The sequence below is a fragment of the Anabrus simplex genome, chromosome 7 (genome assembly GCF_040414725.1).
Source record: "Anabrus simplex isolate iqAnaSimp1 chromosome 7, ASM4041472v1, whole genome shotgun sequence".
Classification (NCBI taxonomy): Eukaryota; Metazoa; Arthropoda; class Insecta; order Orthoptera; family Tettigoniidae; genus Anabrus; species Anabrus simplex.
In genome coordinates, this window is record NC_090271.1 from 121,366,925 (window position 1) to 121,394,735 (window position 27,811).

At 37.4% G+C, this 27,811-nt stretch overlaps 1 protein-coding gene across 2 annotated transcripts in view; it reads right to left on the reverse strand.

Moving 5' to 3' along the window:
- Positions 1 to 27,811, reverse strand: part of Sap130 (Sin3A-associated protein 130) — a 284,469-nt gene that overhangs the window by 91,829 nt on the left and 164,829 nt on the right. For both annotated transcript variants that reach the window (XM_067151303.2, XM_067151302.2), the window contains one exon: positions 17,951 to 18,065. In XM_067151303.2, the coding sequence (XP_067007404.2) occupies positions 17,951 to 18,065 (115 nt within the window). The remainder of the gene's footprint in view (positions 1 to 17,950; positions 18,066 to 27,811) is intronic.

The window sequence follows — 27,811 nt, forward strand, 5'->3', positions numbered from 1 at the left end:
CAGTATTTGACGTACAGCGTGATAGAATTTGGAAGCTTTCTGTATTCTGTTACTAATCTCTTTATGTATGGTATTGTCTGATGATAGAACACTACCTAAATACTGGAAGTTGTCTACAATATCCATCTCATCTCCAATTCTTAGATGAACAGTTGGAGAGTTTCTACTTATCACCAAGCCAACTGTCTTCGTTTTTCTGATTTTGAGACCTAAGGCTGTAAAAGCTTCATGTCAGAGATCTAGTCTAGTTTGTATTTCTGCTTCTGTCCCACCCCATACCATTACATCATCAGCAAAAACCAGGGCATTATTGTTGGATCCTTTCTCTTAACCGCTTTTAGAACTTCATCCATTATGATTATGAACAGAAGTGGTGAAAGACAACTTCCTGGCTGGACTCCACTCTTCGTTTCAAACCAACCTGACCTTCCATCCTGGACCTGGACACAACACTTGGTTTCATCATATAATTGTACTTGAGCTATGATGTCATCGGGCACTTTCTTATGTCTCAAACATTCCCATATATGCCTGCGTGATACATGGTCATATGCTTTCTCGATGTCCAGAAAAACAGTTTTAAGGGTTTTACCTTTCTCCCAATACTTCTCATAGAGCATTCTGCTGGCAAAAATGAGGTCTATAGTTGATCTATGAGGTGTAAATCCATGTTGTTCCTCCTTAAGTGTAGGTTCAACATATTTTCTAATCCTGCTGTCAAGGATGGATTCATAGATTTTGAGGCCATATGACAGCAGAGTTATACAGTGAAACCTCGATTCTCCGTTTTTTGAGGGACCATGAAAATAAAACGTACAACACGGGAAAACGGAAAATCCGGGAATGAATGAAAACCATCAACAATTTGGCTAAACATCACAAAAATGAAATATTTATAATTATAATCTTACAAAAACTCCTAAACCAAACCAAACTACAGCCCCAGTGGAACTTTGCCTGCCAAGCGACCGCTGCTCAGCTCGAAGGCCTGCAGATTACGAGGTGCGCATGGTCAGTGCCACAAATCCTCTCGGCCGATATTCCCGGCTCTGTAGATCGGGGTCGTCATCTCACCATTAGATAGCTCCACAATTAAAGGTAATCACGTAGGCTGAGTGTAACTGGAACCAGACTTATATCCAGGTATAACTGCCTGACCTGGTCGCAATCGAACCCGGGCCCTCTGGATGAGAGGCGGGCATGTTAGACCGCGAAACCGCATTAATTACAGGTACGCGAGTTTTACAGGGGAATCTTCGTCAGTTTCCCGTGAAAACTTCTTTCAGTTCAGCAACTTGGATTAGGCTAGCCAAACTCTTCAAAAAATCTAATAACGCCAAGCCAAACGACAATCGACCACAAGTAGTTTTTAATTCTCTCATCTCATAAAATAAAGCACATTAGATACAAAAGCACCCAAAATGATGGCGAAATCCGTTCATTTCTTAATCTTTTATTGTAATTTGGTCTCCGGTATACTGTTCGTAGCCAGTTTCCGGAAATCTCGTACCGCGCAAATTAGGCCTACATCGAATTTTAAAGGTTATGTTGAACTCTTAAACATGGTTTCGAATGTAAGTATCGATTCTTAAAAGTTCTCGAATGCATTATATTCCATTCTGCGCGTCACAAATCCAATCAAATAGGAAAGATAAAAGAAATATCAAAACTTCAGAAAGTACGGTTATTCATGACCTTGAGGTCATCTGGAAAGCGCGCTCGCTGCACGTCAGTACGAGTTTGAAATGATACCAACCATTTAAAATGTAACGTGCGCAAATAAAACGACTGCGGTTTTTGGTATTTTAACACGAAAACGTAAAATTCCCAGTCTTTCATTAGGACTTAAACAGTAATAGGCAATCCCAATACCTCCCATGGCTTTCTTTTTTAAATGTAAGGCGCAACATCTATTTTGGTCTCGCTAACATAATCATGTAGGCCTACGATAATACGAAAAATACTGAATTTGTATTAAGAAGGAGCAGTTTCGATTCTTGCCTGAAAGCCCAGTTACTCTGCAGTGCCCTGAGCAAAGTGCCGAAAACCTCTTCGGCAGTACGATCGAAAAAATGTAAAAATATAAACATCTAACCCTGGACATAATATGGACGTTTTATAAGTGCGAACATTTGACGAAACTCGTTCCGTCTTCAAGCAGAGCTGTCGAAATGCGCCATGTCTCCTTGCAGTTGTGGCCACTCTCTGCTTTATGATTTTCCGAGATTCTCTAAACAATACCACACGAATGCGATGCTAAGATCGTCCCTTATGCAAGTTCACCGCCGATCGCTTTTAATTATCGCAGTGACGGGGCGTTAACTCCAAGATCCGTAAATATGCCATAGCCGTCCTTTCGTGAGATACAGTTTATTAAAAAACGATTGATCGAGGATTTAGCGTTGATGGGACTGGAATTTCTGGACGGTTGATCCGGGAAATCGTTTCTTCGAGGAACGGATAATGCGGGACTTTTACAACGTGATTTAATTACGATGCTCGCGGGACCACGTAATTTGAACGCATATTCCGGGAAAACGTATTTTCCGGGAACGGATAATCAAGGTTCCACTGTACCTCTGTAGTTGGTACATTTCTTTCTATCACCTTTTTTCAACAATGAGAAGATGACTCCTTGCTTCCAGTCATTGGGTATTAGATTCTCCTTCCAGATTCTATTTAGTACCCTGTACATTCACTGTTGTCCTACCTCTCCTAGTGCTTTGATCATCTCAACACTACCTTAAAAACAGAATTAAATTACATAAGGAACCTTGCCATTATTAATGGTTTTAAGATGGAAATGGTAAACCACTTAATTCATACGATTAAAAACAAGATATCCACAGATCTTATACCAGACAAACATAAAAAAACTGAGTACGCCACTTTCACATATAGTAGCCCAGTTGTGCACCAAATTACTAACACTTTCAACAAATATAATATGAACATAGCCTTTAGAACAACCAACACAACACAAAATATATATTTCAATTAATAAAATCAATAACAATAACAATAAATATTCAGGCTCAAGGGTCTACAGGTTAACATGTTCCCAGTGTGGAATTTCATATGTTGGACAGACTGGACAAAGCTTCTTTATAAGGTACATGGAACACTTCAAAGCAGAAAAACACAATTATCGGCAATGAGCACGCATATGAAGGAAACCAGCCATCATTTTACTTCAATAGAAAAGGACCTCACAATAATCAGAAATACAAACAAAGGCACACTTTTATATGAATTAGAGAATATATATATTTTTCTGGATGAAACATATAATAAAGATCGGAACCTAATGATGATATGGAAGTCAAGAGTCCCTTATATACTTTAACGCTTAAATTATTAAAAACAATCAATCCAAATCCGAAAAGAGTCCCACGAATATCTAAAACCTTTACATCAAAAATTCCCCTTCTCTCATAGTATACTAAGCCTGCACTTGCCCCTCCAAACAATCCCCCTCCCACATTAACATTGACATGTGATGCTCCGCCTACCTTCGCTTCCCCTCAACATTCCCCTCCTCCTCTACCGCATCGATACAACACGAGGAATAGGAACTCCAGACAGACCAACGCTGCTAATACACTAAGATAGACATAGTTACGGCGAATAAGTAAGTACCCGTTTTACATAACACATAACTCTTGGATATTAACATATGATTTAAACACACAATGCCATACATGTCTTTTCGTTTCATTACAGTATAATCACATCCTTTTCCACGATGTTCTGCATCTTCTAAAGGGACTACACTTTCATAAGACAGTCAAACATACCTGTCAAATACCAGATATACTCGTCTCAAAAGCAGCTTCAACCACAACATCAAAATCTTTTTTGCATTGGTTATATTACGATATATTACGATAATTTATGGATCAACCGACTTAATAAGATAATGTAAAACGTTCACCTTTTCTCCTGGCCAATATTCTTTAGCTCCTGTTCGCAAAATAAACAAAATCCAACTCTCAACGTTTCAACTAATCTAGTCTATTGAAGACTTGTGTTGGCAATTGCCTCAAGCTAACATAGGCTCAAATCTTCTTATGAAGAAGATCCACTTCAATGCCAGACAAGAGTTGTTTTTAGAATTTTATATGACAAATTTTCTTTTGGACAAAGATTTTAAAATTGTTTACAATGATTTTAACATGTGTCATATATGTCATGTCTCAACATCATATTTTATAACTACTGTTCCTTAGTGTTTTTAACCTTAAGAAATCACAGTTCAATTTTTATAAATTATAAATGTCAATTTCTTCTAAATAATGTTTGTTTTACGATTAAACAAGGCTGATGATGCCCAATAACAGAAGGGCGAAACACGTCCCCTTAAAATTTACAATTTCTATGTTTATTTAACCACATAACGTGGTATTAATTGTTCTGAATAGGTAGGGTAATAAATAAACTTCTTTTGTAAACTAAGTGAGAACAATGTTTTGTTGTTGTTAAGATGGCTTCAAAGAAACGTGTGTGAGCAGGAAAAGCTCAGTAATAATGAAATTCAAAGTTTACGAGATAAATTAGGTTCTGATTTCAGCAGTGATACTGAGGGGAAAGTTCCTAGTCACCTTGTGTGCGTATTATCACACGATTTATCCGATAGTGAAGGTGATGGTAAAAGCGATGTTAGCAAAGCGGGTGAAGAGCAAGTTGAGTGGAATTGGAAACATGATCAGAATATTTCAGTTATTAGTATTTTTTAGGAACAAGTGGAGTGTGCCCTCTGAATGGAATTTGTGAAAATGTAAGTAGTGAATTCATTTTTTGTTTTGCAATTTGCTTTGTGTTGCACCGACACAGATAGGTCTTATGGCGACGATGGGATAGGAAAGGTCTAGGAGTGGGAAAGAAGCAGCTGTGGTCTTAATTAAGGTACAGTCCCAGCATTTGCCTGGTGTGAAAATGGGAAACCATGGAAAACCATCTTCAGGGAAATTCACTTTCAGGCAGTACTTAGATGACATTGCAGATGAAACCAATGAGTATACCATTACTGATCTAGATTTTTACTGATGAACTTGCATGAAATACGTAGTATTAATACAGAAGCCTGCAACTGACAGTTACTGGTTCAAAGATGTAGTTGTTAACATGCCATATTTTAGAACTGTCAGGCGCCATGCTAGGGTTTCTCGAAATTAGTAAATATTTACCTTGTGGAAAATTTTAGATTGTATATGACTTACTTCATGTTTTGATTCTCCTTTTTTGTTCAGTCAGTGTACTGGGATGAATTGTGTGGCATTTCTGAATAATATAAAACAGGTTCTATGATATTTGCAGTAAATCACCCACAGTACTGTTTTAACTGAAAGCATGCAACACCAAGGCTGTATACTTGAAAGATAGCGGATCCCTAGTAATGCCAGTGTACATGGCGGCCAAGTGGATATGGGTTAAGGAACCTTGGCCAAGATTCAGGTTCAACCATGAAGTTCCTCAGTGTAAGTTAGTGTGAGAATCTAAAAATTCATGCCTCTGACAGTGAAAAGCTTTATTATTGCAATTTGTGCAAAGACAAGGACAAATTATGCTGGCTCCCCTGGGCAAGCCCTTTATTCATAGGATTACTGTACCATGTGCATTTTAAATGTCCTGTACTTTCATGGCAAGTAGCCGGTGCCCTTAAAACATTGTGGCTTATCGAACTTTCCTATGGCGAGGGGAGGAAGTCTCTCGCTCCCGTGTCATTGCAACACAGTACTATGACCCCCACCCTTGTACGATTTCCCGGCTGGCACTTCTCTCCTTTAAGACCATGAGTTAGTCTGGGCTCGGCATTAAAAAAAAAAAAACAATGCAGTCTCATCGGCATTGACAATACTGTTTGGTTGTGTATGAACTGATTATATCAGCTATGCTTTTTCACCAACTGTCAGCATCGCCATTGTTCATGGATTCTGCTTCTCCACACACTGCATGTATAATAATTTCGAGTGGCTATTTCTAGCCGAGTACAGCCCTTGTAAGGCAGACCCTCCCATGAGGGTGGGTGGTATCTGCCGTGTGTAGGTACTGCGTGTTATTGTGGTGGAGGTTAGTGTTGTGTGTGGTGTGTGAGTTGTAGGGATGTTGGGGACAGCACAAACACCCAGTCCCCGGGCCATCAGAATTAGCCAATGAAGGTTAAAATCCCTGACCCACCCGGGAATCGAACCCGGGACCCTCTGAACTGAAGGCTAGTACGCTGACCATTCAGCTAACAGCATTCCTTAAAACGCTGAATACAAAAGAATTATGATTTTATTTGAACTTTGCAAATATGAAGCACACTGTAGACACACCGAAGTGAGTGAAAGTACGGAAAGCTACCGCAGCACGTTCTGGAAGACGCGTTCTATCACAACGTGGATAAATTTTGAATTTAAATTACTCTGAAAAATACTTTTAAAAAAAATGTAAATTCAGTTTTGAATTAAAAGTCTGAATTTCGGTAATGGGACAGGCATTGTTCTTTGAATGACGAATTATCCGTACTTTGAATGAAACAATTTAAATAACATGCAAAATTGAACCTCATGTTTCCGGGAACGAGAGGTTCTTCGAATTAGGCGCGATTTTGAATGAACCGATTTCGAATTATCGAGGTTCCACTGAAGGTGGATATAAGGATACTGTTGTAACCAAGGTTGAGATTTACAAGACACAACTTTATTATTCGCTTCAAATGCAAAATACACTATTTACACAAATAAAACTGAAATTTAACTTGAAGCAAAATGAATTAAGAATCTTGAGAAAGAGTCTATCTTTTGTACACTATATACAGGTTTGCAGTATTTACATCCACTTCTATCTCGAAAAGATAGTCCTTGATACGAAAAGTCGATAGTCGAAAACTATCCGAAGTACTGACATAAATGTTTGGAAAGTCCTTCCTTGCTTAGTTCATAAAAGCAAATTCAATGTTGGAAGAATTCTTACTTGGCGAAACCAAGGGAGCTTGCATTAATTAGGGAAATATAACGGTATGTAATAGTATGACTGGATATGGGCAGCGGAAGAGGAGCGGTGACCAGAGGTGAGACCTCGTACTGCCAGAAATTCAGTCCACCTGGTCGAAGCACATTTTCAAGAGGAGTAGCCTCCGTGCTCGACGTAGGGTGTATTCTGGAGCTGGACACCGGGGCAAGTGGGCATCTGGACAGGCTGGGAGTTCCTCTTTATAGTACACACACGACAGTTCAGGCACGCGCACTGAGAGCTGCGCGTCGAGGCTAGAAGAATGACACACTGGCGCGCGTGTAGCTGGCTGGCGGAGCGAGAAGGGAGCGCCGGACATACAACAGATACTGTCCATGTAGAGGAGGCAACTAATAGGGTTGGAAGATCGTACCACATCCAAAGTACTTATCTGATTATTGTTTGTATGAAGGGGCTATACCAAATGAATGGAGCATACCACATCCGAAGTACTTATTTGATTACTGTTTGTATGAAGGGACTATACCAAATGAATGGAGTGTACGAAGGAAATTGTGATAAACATAGAGCGGATAATTACATGCTAGTCAGCTTGACATGTGCTGCATGTAAGCTCTGGGATAACATTCTTTTTGGGACTCCCACCAGGATTACTTGATTCAAGAACTAGAAAAGACTGAATGAAAGCAGCACAATTTGCTTTGGGTGATTCCTGGTGAACAAGTAGTGTTACGAAAATGCTGCAAACTTTGGACTGGGAAGACTTGGGAGTAAATAAACAGCTCGACTAAGAGGAACGTTCTGATAAGTCAGTGGATAGATGGCTTGTAATAACATTTTGTAGACGAATATGCTTGAGTGGATTTATGAAAAGTAAGAAAAATCAGCAGTGGTGAATGACTGATCGATCATAGATAAAAAATTATAGTGTGCTAACTTAGAAATTCCCTATAACTTGGCAGTTACTGCAAAATTAACAAATTTTCTCGAAATAAACTTTAAACATATTAAGTCGTAAATAGAGTAGATACTGAAGAGATGTTAAGTACAGAATAAAAATAGCCAACTGGACACCAGTAGGATCCAAACCCACAACGCCAGTCACTTTATTATTAACCAGCATCATGCGTTTTGTTACGATATCTCAAAATATTTTTACTGAATTTTTTTTAAGGTGGAAAAAATTATGCCCTAAGTGTCACCCTAGATACCAGAGTTCTTGAGAGGCAAAGCATTTAAAAATCTGCTAGTCAATCTAAAATTCTCATTACATAGTACAACTGTGAATACAAACATATGTACTTGAAAAGGAAAAGGAATTACATTTTTTAAGAAATATGAAATTCCAAAACTTTCAAGGCATAAACTCAAACTTTCTCAGACTGTATTTCATACTGTGGCCTTTTCAATGGGAGGCCCTAATTTACACTCAGATGCTTCTAAACTGAGTACTTGAACACTACAAATGTTTTAGGGTACTGGAATATGAAATAGGTATATTTTTCTGCTATTCTACTGGAACAATCAATATATTTCAAGCTGAATACCATAAGTTAACTTCTTACAGCAGTTTAATTGAAAAAACTAACCTTTGATAAAAGAAATAACACAGAAACTTGGCAAATCTGATGGGCACTATGAAGTGTAACTGTAAAATTTTATGGTTATAATTTTCTGTTAATAGATGTCAAGAATTTTATTGTTTGTTACAGTGGAAGTCATTTCTTTTCAGTTTCGACTTAATTAATCTGTAACTGAGAGGTTCTTTAGTCTGCTGAAACTAATTCAGAATAAATAAAATGATAAAATACCTGAAAAAAGAAAACATTTAATATCAGATTATATCTGAAAAATATAGAATTGATTTAAAAACAGAATGGAAAGAACAATTAAGGAGGAACAATTGAAATTGTAACGTGGTCCTCAGAAGGCCGGAACGTAAGAAGAAGAAGAAGAAGAAGAAGAAGAAGAAGAAGAAGAAGAAGAAGAATGGCATATTTGTTTTTGAAAGATCGCCACATTCTTTCAAATCATACATTTAATTATTTTAAAAATTATTATTATTAATATTATTATGTACTTATAAGCATTATTAACATATGTGAAAACATTAATGTTAATTTTCTGTGCACACCCTCCTAATAACTGCTGAAATGTTCGAACTTACATAAATGAAGTACTCCTGTGCTTCCTGTTTCCCCATTAGTCCAGATGGGAATGCAATGCTTCATCCTTGGCATCACACCAGCTGGTTTGTTTACAAGTAACTTTCAGTTATGACATGCTCTGGTGATGCCATTGGCTTTTGCAGAACTGTACTTCTAGATGATGATGATGATGATGATGATGATGATTATTCATTTCGAGTGACTTGTTCAGCACATCTTTGTTCTTTCCAATACCTCTTCATTCTTTCACTCCTATTTATCTCCGCTTCTGTTACTTTGGATCCTGATTTTAGTATCGGTCCATGTGTGACTTTCAACAAGCTTTGTGTAAGTAGATCTATCCTGCACAGTCGTTAGTGGATATTTATTTATTATGCCAATAGCCTTCCAATCCTAACTTATTATTATTATTATTATTATTATATTTGTATTTTAATTATTTTTGGAAGTTATTTAGGGTATGTTTAGTGAACATTAGTAAATTAATAAATTACATAACTTAATGGAGTTTAAATAGTTGTGCTTTACAGATATGAGAATTCATTTAGTAGAGTGAATAATGTGGAATCTTTTTGTGTGTGTGAGATCACTGAGGTTATTTTAGTTGGAGTTTTTAAAAATGTGTATTTCTATTGTCCCCTTTTTATTCAATGATTCTCTAATATTTTTATTTTAACATCTGTGCTGATGTTTGTGAAGTGGTGGGCAATGTCTTATATGTGTTCAGAGGCGGCTGTGTTACTGTTGTGTCTAATTGACTCGCCACTCAATTATTAAGATGCTTTAGCTTTCAGTTGTTTGATTTTGGAGGGTTTTTAATTGTGACATTTGACCCACAAGTTTATAAACTTGTAGAAATATGAAACAATAACTTAGTATTTTATCTAAATGTATATTTTAATATAAGGTCTATACGAGTTAGTTGTACAACAATGTTGATGTATATTTTATATTAACTGCCAGTTTTTCATGACTTTCTCGCAGCTAATAATGCCGCTAAAGAAACGCTGAATCTAGTACTGCTAAATAAAGTTAATATGTTGTAATACAATCAGGCAACATTGTTTTATATTGAATAAATGGAACTTCTAAAAACTTTACAAGTATTTGTGATCTCGGTTCAATACGGATAAAATAAAAGATGAAAATTCTTATGTTAAATACAAGAGCAGTTCCACGAAAGCCGACGACACCGGAGCATGTTGTAATGGAAATTGCCTGTAAACAAGCTTTCTGGTGTGACGTTAAGGATGATGCATTGCACTCCTAGCTGGACTAGTGAGAGGAAGCACAGGAGTAGTGCACCATTAATGTAAGTTCAAACATTTCAACAATTATTAGGAGGATGCACACAGAAATTTAATATAAATATTCTTACACTTGTTAAAAATTCTTATCAATAATAATATCAATTTTAAAAAATTAAAAGAGTGATTTAACAGAAGATGATATACATTTTCAAGAACAATACATGTCATTCTGTTTTTAATGAAACGATACCTTTTGCAGGTAAAATGTGGTATAAAAAGTGTTTTTTTTTTTTCTTCAGGTATTTTCTCATTTTATTTATTCTGAATTACAGTAGTTTTGAGAGACTGAAGAACCTCACAGTTATAAATGTAAAGAAAAGAAGACATTTCTAAGTGAATAGTCATTTTTCTTTAGAAAGACAACAAAAGATAGCTACTACATATTATGTGCTCAGGTTTGAAAAAGTTCACATATCACCAAATTACAGATGAAAACAGAACACAAATATGTAGTATTCATGTACAGGATGCAGTTTCCATCTCTACTTCATAAGGGCAAATGTTCTGTTGAAACTGTTGCCACTGTAATTAGCACAATGTGTTACCAATACACTGTGTATGGCCAACAAGAGAACAGCTGACTTATCAGTCTATTTTTTACAGCTGTGGTACATTCCACTGTACTTACTGGGACATCTGTGTCTTGTTGAGTGGCTCTGATAGTCAACACTGCTGCTATCATTGAGTTAGTTTCACAGACTGTTCATGTTTCACATTTCTTTGTAGGTTATGACTGCTAGTTGAAGGGAGGCCCAGGATCCAGTCTCCCATGAGAAATTCACTCTGTAAGCCAAGCAATGGAGATGCTGATTTTGTCAAAGGTTTTCTTTGTTGCTGACAAAAAAGTATTTCGAATATGAATGTGCTTCAATTCTGTTCGACTGTGTAAAAGCCTGAAATTCCAATGACTTAATAACAATTTATAACAGTTTCAGCTGCAGCAGTAGTGGAGTGGGTAGAAATGAATATACTGTTCAGTATTAAATATTGATCATGTACGAGTTTTGCAACAAATTGTTATTTTCAGGTTGCTGTTCTTAACTACCTTCTCATCCTTGCTTATTTCAGCATTATTGTCTCCTCATTACAGCAATGTAACAAATCATGATTCACATTACATTAATATAATGAAAGTCTACTTTACTGAATATTCAAATGTGTTTGGGACATACAATAAATACTTTTTTTCAGATTGCTTGTTGTATATTCCCAAATCATCATTCATAAATGTATAATTTCTCTCTTCCATATTTGAAATGTATCCATAAAGCATCAATGAATGTATAAGTAATGGAAATTTTACTACAAACGAAAACCTGTAATCCAACAATTACTAGTAAATCTCAAATGGATGATCAGGAATATGTCACCAAGTTCAGATAGTATATTTCTCTATGAACCAACTTCTTCGACCACTCCACGTACATACTGTTTCTTATCAGTGTGAAGATTTTTCACAGAATTTGGATAGCTAAAACACACCATTCATATGAATTCTTAACATACTTCATAAAGAATATAGAACTATTCAGTAAATCAATGTCAACTCATAGGTCATTATTCATGGTCATGTTATACACAGAGAATAAAATGTTAAAAAGTACTGAAATATTCAGGTAACTTGGTCTTATAGCCTTCCAACTGTCCATTTTTCTTTTAAAAAATATTACATGTAACAGGTGAAATTCATTCACGTGAAAGACTATTGCTACAAGGGTTGTACGACTCTGTTCATGTGCAGTATGACTTCAGGCCATGTAGAAACATAGCGTAGATTCATAATTTCATCTGAACAGTAGGGTGCATCAGTACGCCATTTTAATACAAAAATATATCATACAGTACTATACTGAAAGCTCTTCCCTTCATCCATTGAGACACTTCTTTTTCCTACTTTATACGTGATATGGTCGAATACAATATCAAACTTATGATGGTGCCAGTCACAGTTCAGTTCATTCGTATCAAAGAATTGTCAAGTATACTCTCTCCTGATTGGGACTGATAACCCTGATGTCAATGGTCCTCAACAGTTCATCAATCCTCAGACTTTTGAAGGAGAGAACATGGTGGAATGTGGTATAGATGAGATGCAATTGCAGAACTCAGAGTTGTCGAACATTTCCTACACAAGGTCTCTAATGATGGGTCAATAATATGTTAACTTTCGATGGTAGGTTTCATTGAATTTTACATCTCACAATGAAATAATCCTTTGTTAATATTAAGTTGCAAGATAAGCTATTCTATCTTGAAAGGTTATACAAAGTTTTCAAAACTATTAATTTAGTCATCATAAGCTGCAGGACCTATAGTTTTATGTGAAGTTTTAACTATAGGGACATGACAATTCATATCAAACGTCTCCATACCTTGGCTATGTTGGTCAAAAGCTAGCAAGGTGCTGAACAGTGAAGACACTCCCCCCCCCCACGCACGCAGCGGTGAGCTTGCATCTGGGAGATAGTGGGTTCAAACCCCATTGTCGACAGCCCTGAAGGTGGTTTTGCATGGTTTTCCATTTTCACTCCGAGCAAATGCTAGAGCTCTACTTCAATTAAGGCCATGACCGCTTCCTACTCCTAGGCCTTTCCGGTCCCACCGCCATAAGACCTATCTGTGCCGGTGCGACATAAAGCAAACTGTATAAAATAAAAAAAATATAAAACCACACCTTGCAGGTATATATTAAATGTTGGTAACAGCACAATGATCATCCATTGATCTGATTATTTTGAATTCTTGGTTTTATCCTTACAGTTTCAAGCATGGATTTTGGGATTTAAACAGTAAAAATGGTTGATAGTTTTTGAACACAGTGAAACCTTAGTTCATTCCTCATGAACATGTTTTCCCGCTTAGCACGTCGTAAATTTGAAGTCCTAATTCTCATTGTATTAAAACTATATAAAAATACCTCACGTATCGTGTCACGAATTTTCGCTATTACCGCTTAGTACTATCACATTTTTCCTAGACCTGAAAATGTTACTGTATTTATCATCCCTTCTGAGAGAAACGTGATGTCCAACTTGGGTAAGGGCCGTCGCCACAGTTGCGTGATTACGGGAAAAGGCCTTCCCGAACATTAAAGGGTAAGTTCCACTTTCAGGGAGCAAGCTGTTAGTCTCAGGAATGTTCAGTTTTGCTTGCCAGTTAGCAGCAAAGTTGCTGAATAGCAGAGTGAGCTTGTATTTTGCATTACATTCAGAAGGTGGAAATGTATTTCGTGTTGAGTGATACAGTGAAGTGTACCTAATATTTTTTGCATGATACAGTAGCCTGTATCTGGATTAGGAACATAATCGTGTGAAATTGACTAGCGTGGTGCATATTTTGTCTTGTGACAGCCTAGTTACAGATGTGGAAAATGTAAAATTTCTTAATAATGAAGACAAAATTAAAATCTGTCAGAAAGTGGACTGGCGTAAGTGCGCAGAGGTCGTGAATGTTGAAACTCGCACCTTTCAGTTTCGACTCGATCACTCAAGTTGGTCGAAGTTTTGTTTGATTCAAAATGGCGGCCACAGTCATTCCTCACAGTTGCACATGGTCGAGGGTAACCTCCAATTCATTGTCTAAGAGTGTGACCAGAAAATAATAATTAATAACCCACTGCTCCAAAATAAAAGGCTCCTACTAACATTTGTTTCAGAAAGAGTGTGATCTGCAATAATACTTCGATATTTTTGTTGGCCCCCATACACGTTTTCATATTTGTCGTCTGGTGTTTTTCACACCTTTCAGTATACCGGTACTTGTTATTTTATAATTCCCAATAGAAAAGGTTTTCATATTTGTTTACTTGTGTTTTTCACACCTTTTAATACTTTCCTCCCATCTTTAGAAATGGCAGATAGGCCTATAGTTTTCACTGTACCCACGGATGCACGACGTAAAATGCCCTCATGTCAGAAAAAATCGCATCTAGTGTTTCCATATCCCTGTTGGATAGTTTTTATTCGTATATTCATTAGTACGTTTTCTCGCTTAACACGTTATTTTTCCTTGTCCCCTGCAGAAACATCTTAATGACGTTTCACTGTACCTAAATAATACGTTTCGTCTTCCAGTATATCTCTTTGAAGAAGCACAAATGGCAGTATTAATCAACACATAATTTTATTTCATTTTATTGTAAAGCAATGTTAATCAGTAAGCAGTTCTCGCCTCCTTCCTGAAAATAACCACAAATCTTATACTGCAATAGAACTTTGTCAAGAGAATGGTTATTTTGATATAAATCTCACTGCTCATGTCAATTCTGAATTTCAAGCTAATTCAGGAATGGGTCAATATTGGTGTTAAATGCACCTTGTAACTAAATGACCTCTCAACACCATCTGTAAAATTTTGCATAGGCTGCTTGCTGAAATGCAACATCCACAAATTTACAAAGTTTCCAGAAACAGAAAACTTCAACTTTTAAACTTTGCTTTGGAGCAAGCTATTTTTCTTCTCTTTTCATCTTCTCTAGGAAGGTTCTCGTCCCATCTTGACTGACTGTACATACTGTATCTCTTTTCTGAAGAGGCAGTTGCATTTTTTTGAAGGCCTTGTATTATGTATGACAGACAACTGTTAAGTTTTTATTAAAAATCTTCCTAATATGATCATACCATTAAATAAATATGACATTCCTCTAGATACTTAACCCTGGGATCATCTCAAATTATGCCTTGAAGGGAACAAGTATACTGCACAGCTAACAAGGTACAATTATAAAACTGCCACAAGCTATGAATGAGAATCTTCCATCTTTGGGATGTATTCTTCTTTGTCAACATTTTTTCAAGTTTTATCTGAAACCAGACTGAAAAAGAATAAACCTATGGACCTATGGACCCTTACCAAAGCTGACTAGATTAGAGTCATTGGTCCACATTCCATCATAACTGAAATGACTTTTTGTCTAATGGGATATACTGTAACTCCTTCAACTCTAGAAAAGAAGTCTTTTATTCACATACAAATTTTTGTATTAATAATACATCATCTTCCATAGTTTCACAAAGATGTATCAGCTTCAAAGAATACCCAGCCAACAAACACAATAGTTACCGAATGCGTTAGCAAAATGTATGGCAGCACAACCACTAACGGATTCAAGTCTTGGAATATAAAAGGATCTAGTTTATGAAATGATAATAATCTAGGTTGATTATAGCGACAACACAGCACTAAAAATACAAACTATTACAGTAACAGTGTCAATCTCACTTCTGGTAAAAATGGCAGTCTTGACTCTCGGCTTCATTTGATGTATGGATATTCATTCTAATGAAGAAAATACGTTGGAATGCATATTCACAATTATCTTAAATAGAAAATCTAAGTCAACAATCATTTCATGTTGAACGTCTGCAACTAGTCCAAAGTGGAACTCTGTTATTGCCTCCACTTGCACTTTCACATTCCTACGATCTTCATGCTTGATATCACCGAGTCCTTAAGTCACAACAGGCTCCTGTTTGGTACAATTATCATGCATATTTTTCACTGCTAGGAATGTAGAATGGTTTTCCATAATGCTATTTAACATCATATGAGCAGGTGACAACACTTAATGCAGGTTTTTGCTATCTGTTTAATGTTGCACAGGCAGATTTTCAGTAATGCTGGTATAGGAAAGTGCTACGAGTAGGAAGGTGGTAGCTGTGGTCTTAATTAAAGTACAGCTTTGACATTTGCCTAGTGTGAAAATTGAGAATTATGGAAAAGCATCTTCAAGTCTGCCAATGGTGGGGTTTGATCCCAAAATCTCTTGAATGCAAGTGTGCCACTGCACAACCCATACAGTTTCACCATGCAGGCAACATAAATATAGATCTAACACTAGAACTCTCCTCATCTGTGCATATGTATCTCTTTCTGGAATTGTTTAGTTTCTAGCAACTCTGTCATAAACATGATCTTGCTGTTTATAGGTTTGTATGATCCGTTTAGTTTCAAACACAGCGAAAGTCTAATTTGCTGCTTAAATCATGGCTATGAGCAGCCTATTGTCTGACTCGCTGGCGAATGGTCAGCGTACTGGCCTTCGGTTCAGAGGGTCCCGGGTTCGATTCCTGGCCGGGTCGAATATTTTAACCTTCATTGATTAATTTCAGTGGCCCGGGGGCTGGGTGTTTGTGCTGTCCCCAACATCCTTGCAACTTACACACCACATATAACACTATCCTCCACCACAATAACACGCAGTTACCTACACATGGCAGATGCCGCCACCCTCATCGGAGGGTCTGCCTTACAAGGGCTGCACTTGGCTAGAAGTTGTCACACAAAATTAAATTAAAAAATTAAAGCAGCCTATTTAGCATAACAATTCTGCAGTTCATGTCTATAGGTGGACTGGCCATGTCACCATACAAGGGAGAAAATATTTTTTAAGTCCTGTAGCTGGTCTAGAGTCTTCTGCACTTAATTACTATGTTATACCAAATGCAACAAAGCCACAAGGCACTGAAGATTGGTGCCTATATCTTGTAGGAGCCAAAGGAAAGTACTGCATTATCCACAAACCAATTTCTTTGACAAATATTGTTATACTTTTACTCATGGCATCTATTTTCATCATCTCAGTAATTATGCCTTTAAAATTACCAATTATCTCAAGACTCGATCAAGTGATTTCACAGTTGTAATTTGTTTTGTCTTATCTTTATGATTTCATTCCCGAATGCCAATTTTCCATTTTCTAGTCATTCGTCTTTCAATTTCACTCTTCAATTTTTCCTTCCTTCTTCAACCCTAAAGAGTAATCACATATTGCCATCATTGTATTAGTGGTATCCAACTCCTCCCAGGTCGGGGTATTTATGGCACTTCTCCATCTTCCTCTTTTCCTTCCACCATTCCTCTTCCACGATCTTGACCCAGTCTAAATTTAGTCTTTTTATGCCGCTCTTCACCAATTCAATCCACGTCCATTCTACGTCTCCCTCTTGCTCTCTTGCCCTCGCACTTTGCCTCCAGCATCTGTCTTGGAATTCTATTCTCCTCCATCCTCTTTACATGTCCAAGCCAACCTTCATACCCTTGAAGATTATCAGTCAGTTCCAGCATAATTTCATTATCTCACAGTTTTCTCACATTTCAAATTATGGTTCCATAATGTTATTCACATTCATTTTTAAAAATTTCCTTCTTATTACATTACACAAATCCCCGAAATGGTTGATTAATTGAAAAAGGCAATGATGAAAAACTGCAAAACTATCGAACAGCAAAATTATAATATAATTTGAAAGGATTTCAGAAAGACGTGGGACATAGCTGTAATATCAGAAATTTATCGGAAAAACTTTCAGCATAAATCAGTGGTGGACACATTGGGTAGTAACACTGACAGGCTACCTCAGTAACATCACAATGGCAACCATTATATTAATATATAAAAGGAACTAATTAGGAAAGATACAAATATTCCACCTGAAACACATAAACTCTATAAATTATTGTTCTTGTAAATAGCGACAAAACTGATTTGTAAATAAATGTGCACCACAAACTCACCCTTCATTGTCACGTTTACGAAGAATACTGGGTCTTGGTGAAGCATTAGGTTTGGAAACTGGTTGTAATTGATTGTTTTGTCCCAATACAGATGTATCAGGTTGTACTAACGTGCCTACACAACATAAAAGAAAATAAATGGTTTGAATAACTTTGATATCTTATTCAGAAATACAAGGGTATGCATTTAATAACCATCTTCACAAACTCTATACAGATCTGGCAATTAATCAAAAAACTTGGTTTACTAGAAACAGAGATACACCTAGCTACAAGTAACTTTAAAACAAATTAAAGTTGTGATTTAGAGAGATAAGATCTGTATATATCTTGTGTGAGAAGTTATATTCCATTTTGCTTTTATTTCATATTTGTGAGGCAAGAATGAAAACTACCATAAAATATCACAGCACAATAAATAATGAAGCATTCATACTCATCTTACAAAAGGAACTTATATTTAATGTAAGGTCACTCACACCAATCAACGAAAGAAGAAAGTTGCCTAACCAACCTACAAACTGTCTAATATTCTTCAAGTTAAACAACAACTTTTTTGATACAGTTATATCCTAAAAATAAATAAATAAATAAATAAATAAATAAATAAATAAATAAATAAATAAATAAATAAATAAATAAATAAATAAATAAATAAATAAATACATAATCTCCATTCTAGTTCAAGATCTAAAATTAAAAACAAAACATTCCAACCAACACAAAGTGAACAAAAGACAACTGTACTAGCTCCAAAAAGCAGTTTTCCAACTACTCATGCAACTAACTAAAACTGCTGATTCACATATGAAGTCTCGTATAAATCACAAAAGAGCCAACATTATCATTCATCATGTTAAAATGATCATTTTGAGCCACACTGATACTATGGTGAGCATATGAAGTTGAGTAAGAGATTATTTTCATTAAAAGTATTGTACGCGCACTTTTTAGTGATAGATTTTTGTACTGGGTTGAGGGAGCACTGCCAGTTCCGGCAATACTGCCAACTGAATGGAAATGAAATCTGAATTGAATCTATAATATGATCGATCGATATGAATTTTCTAAACCTTTATTATCTTACACCAACAACTGTGTCACACACACAATATATAATACTATATAACATTTCTCGATGCAAAACTTGTTCCTAGCATGAATTCTATAGTTTGGCTTTGCTGTGTAAACAACAACAGTACGAGTACGTAAAGTATACGCCAGATGTCGCACACAATCGTAAGAGATTCTTAGTTTGTGTTTCAGCCAATACGAATATCGAAGATAACCGAAGTCGACCGATTCAGCACTAGGGTGTAAATCTATCGCTAAAAAGTCCGCAGATAATATGTTAAGCTGCTTTCTCCTCCAGAAACCTGAATGATGTTAGTGAAAAATATGCACCCAGGAGTATTTCTACATTAATAGTTGTTTGGAAAGCCTTTGAGTACTGGTGAGTATGACAATATCCACCTGTTATCAACATCAGTGTTTAGGCCTCTCCTGTGAACTCTTGCAGCAAACAGTTCATCTAAGGCAGTTTCCACTTATACCTAAGTCATGTCACAAGTCCTATCCCTCACACCAAGGTGATCAGTGAATGGAGAAACAACAACTAATAAATATAAGTCATGCATTTTTACTGTCTATATGATACAGGCTCTACAAAAAATTTCCACCTTTTTCCTGGACACACTTCTTCAAATTGGATGGCTACTGATCTCTTATGGAACAATCTACCCCTAGCATAACTGAGGCTGCTACTTTCACTAAAGAAGTTTTAAGGGATTCAGCACTTCAATGGGGTTTCGACCTTCACAGTGAGTTTTTACGACCAGATGCCCTTCCTGATGTCAACCTTACCAGAGGAGTTAATGACATGAAATTATGGTGTGTTATATGATAGTAGGAAGGGGAGGATAAAACCTGTTCCTCAAAGTGGAAGTCCAGGGGATTCAGGTAAGAACTTATGGAGAGCCAATCTAAAGCAGAGATGACATAGCATTCCATGAACCTACTTTATGGGAGAGAGTTGAATCCTGCTGGAATATAGCAATGTTTATCTGCAAACAAGGTGGTATTTAAGGGCTTCACTACCTACTCCAGAATGCTGATTTGGTATTGTGGGCATTTGCTTTCACTCCCTGTTCATAAAAATGAAAAGCTGTGACGTACTCTGTCATTTTGGTGGTTTAATTTTTCTTCTACCCTGAAAATCATCTTGTCTGTGAAGAGAATTTGCCAATGACTGCCATTTGCAAGCTCCACGAGCAATACCTTTGCTCTCTGGGCTCTTATGAGCCATAAAGCTGGCATTATTTGCTGTTCGGTGCTTTTTCAAATTGTCCCCAAACCTCAGGGCCTCTTTAACCCTATGTCGGTCACGCTCTAATTTCGACACGATAAGTTGCGCGGCATCTAGGAGGCGCCATGGTTTATTATTGAAATGAAACGGGCCCCTTTGGCTGTTTACCTAGGTAAATTTCCAAATTATGACAATAGAAAGGTTTTGTATCCACTAGGGCATATATTTTTATCCCGTATTTGGCTGGTTTTGATGCAATATACTGCTTAAACCGGCATCATCCACGAAAGGCTTCAAGCTTTTCATCTATTGTTACGAACGCCCCAGAGGGAATAGTTCTTTACAGTTGTCAACAAATGATTGAAATACTTCCCGGATAGCTGCCAAGTTGTCCAAATTCTTACGCTTCTCCCTTGTAACCCAGTTGTCAAAACAAAAGCAACGAGGCACAAATTTTACTCGCTCAAATTCATAACAAGACAGAATTTTTCCACTCCATTGCCGTCCGTGTTCCTGATGTCCTCCAGCATTATTTTGTTGGCGTGTAAAGTTCCAGCCAAATATAGAAGTCCTAAGAATGCCTTTATTTCAGTATCAGTCACTTTCACATCTCTTCCCCTTTGAAAATGTCCTTTTACGTGTTCTATATATTGATTTGTATATCGAACGACATTACGTAACATTTTGTCAGTTATAAACAATTTCTGCACTTACAATCTTTTACGTGACATGCAATTTGTTGAGCAAATTATGTGGGGATGTTTTCTTCCTACAATTTGAGTCAAGGTGCTTACCCCATTTTGTGTTTCCATCCTTTCCTGCATAAAACAGGATGTCCCCGATAAGAGATTCATCTTCCGTTCCACTTTCCACAATATCAGAGTCGTCTTCTCTGCTCTCAGCCGGAATATCTTCAGCGTCAGTATCACGGTCCTCTTCATTTTGTTGCTCTTCATCAAAATTATCATCAGTAAGTAAATTGTGCATTAATTTCAAATCACTAGGATTGTTTACACTGAAGAACTAATGGTTACCGGCCATACTAAAAACACGGAAGGTTTAGGCCGCATGGCATCCGGTAGGCGCCAACGTTCAGTATCCCAACACTGATGTTATCAACAATAACAATTTCTTAACTGTATTGTAAGACACGGGCAGCAATGAAGATACCGTGAGTGTAGGTTCACCAGACGTATGCGCTGTGAAGTAGGGCGCAAAAAACTAGCGCTGGCGCCTTCTGGATACGGCGCGACTGACGGAGGGTCAATGATGCGTAATATGGTTTGTCTTGTAATTTTCACTTTCTATGGCATGATTTCCTATTTCTAGAGTTAATTCCTTTGAATTCTCTTGACAGCAGTCCAAACAATTTTTCCTACTTTCCCTGAAGTCATTAACAACCTTTCTTTCTACAGTATGTTCCTTGTACTTTTCACTACTGTCTTAAATAACCTCATGGCCATTCATCTTACGATTTTTCCATCATATGGATTCTGTCTCTGAACACAATCAAAATACTGAAAAAACAGAATATGAACAAATGTCTTACATATACAGCTAATTGAAGTGGAGATCCCATGAATGAGGAGGTATTTATCGAATGTATGACCAGTCCTTGTCCTGTTGCTCTATGGGGTCAGGTATTAAGGGAGACAAATCTTGATAATGAGGTTTTACGACAGGGTGCCCTTCCTGATGTCAACCTCACCACAGGAGTTAATGAGATGAAATGAATGGCGAGATATATGATAATAGGCAGGGAGAGGGTGAAACATGGTGCCAGCACATAGCCTACTAATGTCAAATAGGACCAAGGGGTCTCCATTCGACAGACTAATTATCTGCGGAGAGGTTTGGAATTGAATCCAGGCTTTTCACATGCAATCTAGTGATTATAAATTGTATACCACCACCTCTCCTACCCTGCTGGCCAACATTCTGATGGGGAAACTTTTTTTGACCAAAAGGACTCAAAACGGCTCACCACAGTGTCAGACCATACAGACTTGACAATTTAACGATCACAGCCATCAGGTGGGCTAGCGGATATTTACTGAATGAGTAGCAGTAATATATAATGGAATATATTTAAGTTAAATATATACTTTGAAAAAGTAAACAAAATTTGTAGAAATATGTTGTATTAAAAAAGAAAGCAAGCATAAATTATCAATTACAGAAGATAAAAGTTTGTACAAAAATAAAATAACTTTCTGTTTCTCGTGGAGACATGCCTTTTGAAACTGAAGATGCAACTTCTCAACATCTTATGCTATATTAATGATACATGTTAACTACAATCTAACTATGAAACTAATTTTGATCATGCAAACATGCACATAAAAAGAAGTTTGCACTGATATGGGCTAATCTGGTAGGTCAAGTGCTTGGAATAACTAAATGATAAAGATAATTTGAATGTTGACATAATTTACTTGAATACTATCATATTTATTTACCTATATATATAAAATAACATGTCCTGACTGACTAACTGATTCAACACCGAGCAAAAACTACTGGACATAAAGAAATGAAATTTTGGGAATACATTTATATTAGTGTAGGTACACACTAAAGGAGGATTTTTGGATATTCCGCCGCTAAGGGGATGAATTCTTTAAATGAGTATATCTATATCTCAAAACCTTGAAAGATTACAGACGTAAAAACTGGAATTTGGAAACTCCTTTAAAAATAAAGTAACATGTATTCTTTTGTTTTTGGAAAATCCACTAAAGGGGTGGCTATTCACCGCTACACATGGGAGGCTAGGGGTACCAGATCCATAATAGACTATATCTTAACAGACTTTGAATTCAGGAAATCTGTTAGGAATATACAAGTTTTCTGGGGATTTTTCGATGATACAGACCACTATCTGATCTGTAGTGAACTAACAAGGGGACATTCCCTACTCGTCACCACCGGGTCGAACCCACGACCATTGACTTACCAGTCCGAGCTCATACCGCTACGACAACAACTGCTCGGCGTGCGTGCTAACGTAAGTGGCTTATACGGTGCGAGAGCCGCGTCAACATTTTAATTTTCTATACGCTTGGCCATCTGGAGTTCCCACTTCGGGTACTTTCATTTCTAGCCAAGCCCTGCATGTTCTATAAATTTGATCGAAATCGGTGGTGACGAGTAGGGAATGCTCCCTTGTAAGTATCTCTACGCCTAGGGTAGAGAAAGTGAAATCTGTCTGCAAACGAATAAGGGTAGAAAATTTCCAGGACGAGGAAATTAGACAGGAATACATGGATATGATTAGTGAGAAGTTTCAAACAGTAGACAGTAAGCAGGTTCAGGATATAGAAAGTGAATGGGTGGCATACAGGGATGCTGTAGCAGAAACAGCAAGGGAATGCCTAAGAACAACTATGTGTAAAGATGGGAAAAGGCGAACATCTTGGTGGAATGATGAGGTGCGGGCAGCCTGTAAATGTAAAAACAAGGCTTATCAGAAAGGCTCCAAACAAGGGCCGAGGCAGACAGGGCTTTGTACGTAGAAGAAAGAAACAGAGCAAAACAAATAGTTGTTGAATCCAAAAAGAAGTCGTGGGAAGATTTTGGTAATAATGTGGAAAGGCTAGGTGAAGCAGCAGGTAAACCTTTCTGGACAGTAAAGAATCTTAGGAAGGGAGGGAAAAAGGAAATGAACAGTGTTTTGAGTAATTCAGGTGAACTCGTAATAGATCCCAGGGAATCACTGGACAGGTGGAGGGAATATTTTGAACATCTTCTCAATGTAAAAGGAAATCATCTTGGTGGTGTTGCGAACAGCGAAGCTCATGGGGAGGAGGAAAATGATGTTGGTGAAATTACGCTCATTGATTAGTATACCAGGCAAAGTATTCACTGGCATCTTGGAAGGGAGGGCGCGATCAGTTGTTGAGAGGAAGTTGGATGAAAACCAGTGTGGTTGTAGACCACAGAGAGGCTATCAGGATCAGATTTTCAGTATGCGCCAGGTAATTGAAAAATGCTACGAGAGGAATAGGCAGTTGTGTTTATGTTTCGTAGAACTAGAGAAAGCATATGACAGGGTACCGAGGGAAAAGATGTTCGCTATACTGGGGGACTATGGAATTAAAGGTAGATTATTAAAATCAATCAAAGGCATTTATGGTGACAATTGGGCTTCAGTGAGAATTGATGGTAGAATGAGTTCTTGGTTCAGGGTAATTACAGGGGTTAGACAAGGCTGTAATCTTTCACCTTTGCTGTTCGTAGTTTTCATGGATCATCTGCTGAAAGGTATAAAATGGCAGGGAGGGATTCAGTTAGGTGGAAATGTAGTAAGCAATCTGGCCTATGCTGACGACTTGGTCCTAATGGCAAAATGTGCCGAAAGCCTGCAGTCTAATATCTTGGAATTTGAAAATAGGTGCAATGAGTATGATACGAAAATTAGCCTTTCGAAGACTAAATTGATGTCAGTAGGTAAGAAATTCAACAGAACTGAATGTCAGATTGGTGATTCAAAACTGGAACAGGTAGATAATTTCAAGCATTTAGGTTGTGTGTTCTCCCAGGATGGTGATAGAGTAAGTAAGTTGAATCAAGGTGTAGTAAAGCTAATGTAGTGAGCTTGCAGTTGCGATCAACAGTGTTCTGTAAGAAGAAAGTCAGCTCCCAGACAAAACTATCTTTACATCGGTCTGTTTTCAGACCAACTTTGCTTTACGGGAGCGAAAGTTAGTTGGACTCAGGATATCTTATTCATAAGTTAGAAGTAACAGACATGAAAGTAGTGAGAATGACTGCTGGTAAAAACAGATGAGAACGATGGCAGGAGGGTACTCGGAATGAGAAGATAAAGCTGTACACATAAACTGGCTTTGATGGTGGGGTTTGACCTGGGAAAAGCTTTTTGACAGAGTACAGTGGAAAAAGTTAATGGACATTCTAAGCAAGAACGGAGTCGACTGGAAGGACAGAGGGCTGATCAAGAATCTGATATCTACAGCAGAAGATAAGAGTGCAGATAGGGAATGAGATGACAGAGGAAACTACAATTAGAAGGGGAGTAAGACAAGGCTGGTGTCTCTCCCCCATACTTTTTAACATGTATTTGGAAGAGATCACCCAGAAATGCTTGAATGGAAAAAGAGGAGTGAAAGTTGGTGGTAGGAGAATAGAATGTATTAGATTTGCTGATGACATGGTCATAATGGCAGAGAGTGAATGAACTATGATGGCGATGCTAACAGATCTAAATGCTGTCTGTGAAGAATTTGGAATGAGAATTAATGAGAAAAGGACAAAATGTATGGTGATAAGCACAAGAAAAGTGAAGACAACTATAAAGTTAGGGCAGGAAATAATAGAACAGGTGGATGCTTTCAAATACTTGGGAAGTGTAATAACAGAGGACATGAGGTGCAGTCGAGAGGTGAAAACTCGTATTACGATTGCAAAGGAAGCATTTAATAAGAAGAGCAGACTTTTTTGTGGGAGCATTGATAGGGACTTGAGGAAGCGATTCGTGAAGTGCTTTGTATGGAGCGTGGCACTGTATGGAGCTGAGACTTGGACATTGAGAAAAGAAGACGAAAGAAGACTGGAAGCATTTGAGATGTGGATTTGGAGGAGAATGGAAAGTATACAATGGATAGAAAAGGTAAAGAATGAAGAAGTCTTGAGAAGAGTTGGGGAAGAGAGAAATATATTAAAAGTAATCAAGAAGAGAAAGCACAATTGGATTGGTCATTGGATGAGGAGAGATTGCTTGCTTATAGATGGAAAAAGACAAAGAGGACGGAGAAGATATCAGATGCTGGACAGTATCAGGATAGAATACAAGTATGAGGAAATAAAAAGAGGGTGGCAAGAGATAGGATTGCGTGGAGGGCTGCCATGTGAAGACCTGCCGTATGGCAGAACACTGATGATGATGATGATGATGGTGGGGTCATGTGAGGCGAATCGAAGAGGATAGGTTACCTAGGAGAATAATGGACTCTGTTATGGAGGGTACGAGAAGTTGAGGGAGACCAAGACGATGATGGTTAGACTCAGTTTCTAATGCTTTAAAGATAGAGATATAGAATTAAATGAGGCCACAGCACTAGTTGCAAATAGAGGATTGTGGCGACCTTTAGTAAATTCACAGAGGCTTGCAGACTGAATGCTGAAAGGCATAACAGTCTATAATGTATGTATGTATGTATGTATGCATGGTGCATATTTGTCTTGTGATAGCCTAGTTATGGATATGGAAAAAGTTGTGAATTTTCTTACTAATGAAGCCAAAATTAAAATCTTTCAGAAAGTGAACTGGCACCCGCATCTTTAAGCATGCATAGGTCGCAAATGTTGAACTCGCACCTTCGAGTTTCGACTCGATCCCCAAATTGGTCGATATTTTGTTTGATTCAAAATGGCGGCCGATGTCATTCCTACCAGTCGCACATGGCCGAGGGTAAACTCCAATTCACTGTCAAAGAGTGTGACCAGATAATAATGTTTAATAACCCACTGCTCCAAAAATAAAAGGCTTCTATTAACATTTGTTTAAAAAAGAATTTAATCTGGAATAATAGTGTGAATTTTTATTGGCCTCCATGCATATGTTTTCATATTTATTATTTGGTGATTTTCACACCTTTCATTGCACTTGTTATTTTATAAGCCCCAGCAGAAAAGTTTTCATATTTGTTCTCTCGTGTTTTCCACACCATTTCATACTTTCCTCTTATCTTTAGAAATGGTAGATATAGTTTTCACTTTACCCGTGGATACACAACTTAAAATGTCATGTCGGAAAAAAATCATATCTAGTGTCCCATACCCCTGTTGAATAGTTTTTATTCATATATTCAGTAGCATGTTTTCTTGCTTAACACGTTCATTTTTGTTGTCCCCTGCAGAAACGTCTTAATGAGGTTTTATTGTACTTCCTTTGGAAGTCAGATGTGCTATAAACAACATGAAGAAAGGAACTGTTGCCGGTAAAGATGATCTCTCTGTTGATAATTTTCGCAGAGCCAGAATGTGGTCTATTGCGCTAAAGCTGCTGCGGAATCCTGCTTGTTCAACCGGCTGGGCTGCTTAACAGTACAGCTGAAGAAACAGTAAACCACTTGGCTAAAATCTTCACAATATCCAAAACTATCAACCTATAGGCTTGCTCTCTGTTTTGTACAAACTTTTTATGAAGATCTTGTTATACAGAATCAGCTCTCTTCTTGACTCAACCCAACCGGTTGAACAAGCAGGATTCCGCAGCAGTTTTAGCACAATGGATCACATTCTGACTCTGCGAGAAGTGATTAGCGGAGCAAATGAATACCAGATGCCTCTGTGCATAGCCTTTGTCGATTTTGAAAAGGCATTTGATTCAACCAGCCATTCAACTATCTTACAAGCCTTAGATGAGCAAGATGTTGAAGTGGCTTATATCAGAGTTCTCAATAACATCTCCAAGACCTCTTCAGCCTTTGTTAATATCAATGAAGAAACTTCAGAATTCCCTATCGAAAGAGGTGTTAAACAAGGTGATCCAATCTCTCCAAAGTTGTTCTCAGCTGTTTAGGAGATAGAATGTC